Genomic DNA, 1,875 nt, shown 5'->3' on the forward strand with positions numbered 1-1,875 from the left:
TATTATTATTATTATTATTATTATTATTATTTATTGTTGTTGTTATTATTATCAACATTTATTATTATTATTAATATTTGTAGTAATAGTAGTAACATTGTTTCCTTTGTGTTGTGTGTGTGTGTGGGTGTGTGTGACTGAAAGCATTGGAATGAATTATTGCCAACTGACTCAGTGTTTTGTGTGTGTGTGTGTGTGTTGCATGTATATTAATGAGTATGCATATTATTGAATGTGTGTCTGTTGGTTTATGTGTCAGTTTCTGACTTGCTTGTGTGTGTGTGTGTGTTGAATGTAATATTTGTCTTTAATGTGTGTGTGTGGTATCTTATGTGTTCTCTGTACATTAGTGAATATGGTGTGTGTGTGTGTGTTGGTGAATGTGTGGTAGCTGCCTTTGTTCTTGTGTTTGTGTGTGTGTATGGTGTCATATTGTGTATGTATGTATGTATGTTGGTGTTTGTATTGTATATACATGTGTGTGTGTGTGTGTGTATGAGAGAGAGAGAAAGGAAAAAAGAAAATGGACAGACTACAGTTTCAATTTATTACTTGCCAACCAATAATGTGTGTATGGGGTCAGGACAACAACTTACTGCAGTGTGTATTGACAGCAGATTGTGTGTATGTATATGTGTGTGTGTGTGTGTGTATATATATATATATATATATATGTAGTTTGTCATGTCTGTGTTTGAGTGTGATGACATCACTGCAGTATACACTTCATCATCATCAGGTTACATCTGTTCGATTTTGGTTGGGGGGTCTTCCCCCTCAATGGCTGCAGGAATCGGATGGGTCATCGCAGCACAGTTTCTCACCCTTTGCTCCGGTATCCCTGGTTAACTTGTTTGTGAGGTTCATCAACCTCCTAAGAGGGTCCTTCTTACAGCAGGGCTGTCTTAGCAACATTATGGGTCTCCCCCACTTGGCCCCGTTTCATTTATTAAATAAGTGACCCACAGTGTACGTAGGTCTAGTTTGGACCCCCAGACCCGTGAGCCCTCACCTTGCAGCAAAACTACACTGGACCCTAAAGTATTTAACAGCAAACATCATACATAGATGAGAATTGGGCCCCTAGGCCTGTGACCCTCTCCCCACTTCTGGCAAATCAATGCGCTGGACCACAGCATATATAGATCAAAATTGGGTCCCTAGACCCTTGCCCTCCCCCCTTTCTCCAGCATATCAACACACTGAACCCTAAAGTATTTATTGATTGCAAGCGACAGCATAGATGAAAATGGGGCTCATCAACCCATGAGCCCCTCCCCCACCTTTGAGCAAATCAATGTAATGGACCCTAGAATATTTGACTGCAAGCCAAAGCATACATCAAAACTGGGTCCCTAGACAACCATTTCTCTACATCCTTACTCACGGTTCCCATTGTACCAATTTTTACAGTCTTCAACCTTTACAGTCTTCAAACTCCAGATTCTTGCAATTTCAAATTTTAAGCAATTGTCCAGCTGGCAGAACCATTAGCAGGATGGATGGTCGATTTTCCTTTTCATCCGTTTTCAGAGTCGATAAATTAAGTACCAATGGACATTTGATGATGGTGACCGATACATTGAAACCATGGTCACGAGGTCGTGATTTCAATTTCTGGTTGGGGGGTAACACGTTGAGTTCTTTAGTAAAACCCTTCATCTCCTGTTGATGTGCAATCACTTTGCCACCGGTGGCCGTGTGGCACACTGTGCACCCGTTCCAGAAATATCAATTTGATGGAAGGAGTTAGCCATTTCTATGTCACAAACCATTTGGTCACCATAAACAAAATCATTTGTACAGCTTGCTCGGCAAGAAATTGCAGAATTGTCTTTCTCAGACTACGAGAGACCACTGTGCTGGCGGTGGTGG

At 40.9% G+C, this 1,875-nt stretch overlaps 1 protein-coding gene across 1 annotated transcript in view; it reads right to left on the reverse strand.

The window, feature by feature from the left end:
- The window catches only part of LOC106869787 (protein MTO1 homolog, mitochondrial), a 6,225-nt gene extending 4,829 nt beyond the window's left edge, over window positions 1-1,396 (reverse strand). Inside the window, exon 1 of the mRNA XM_052978130.1 lies at window positions 1,388-1,396. Within this exon, the coding sequence (XP_052834090.1) occupies window positions 1,388-1,396 (9 nt within the window). The remainder of the gene's footprint in view (window positions 1-1,387) is intronic.
- Window positions 1,397-1,875: the final 479 nt, after the last annotated feature.

This window comes from Octopus bimaculoides, chromosome 30 (assembly GCF_001194135.2).
Source record: "Octopus bimaculoides isolate UCB-OBI-ISO-001 chromosome 30, ASM119413v2, whole genome shotgun sequence".
NCBI lineage: Eukaryota > Metazoa > Mollusca > Cephalopoda > Octopoda > Octopodidae > Octopus > Octopus bimaculoides.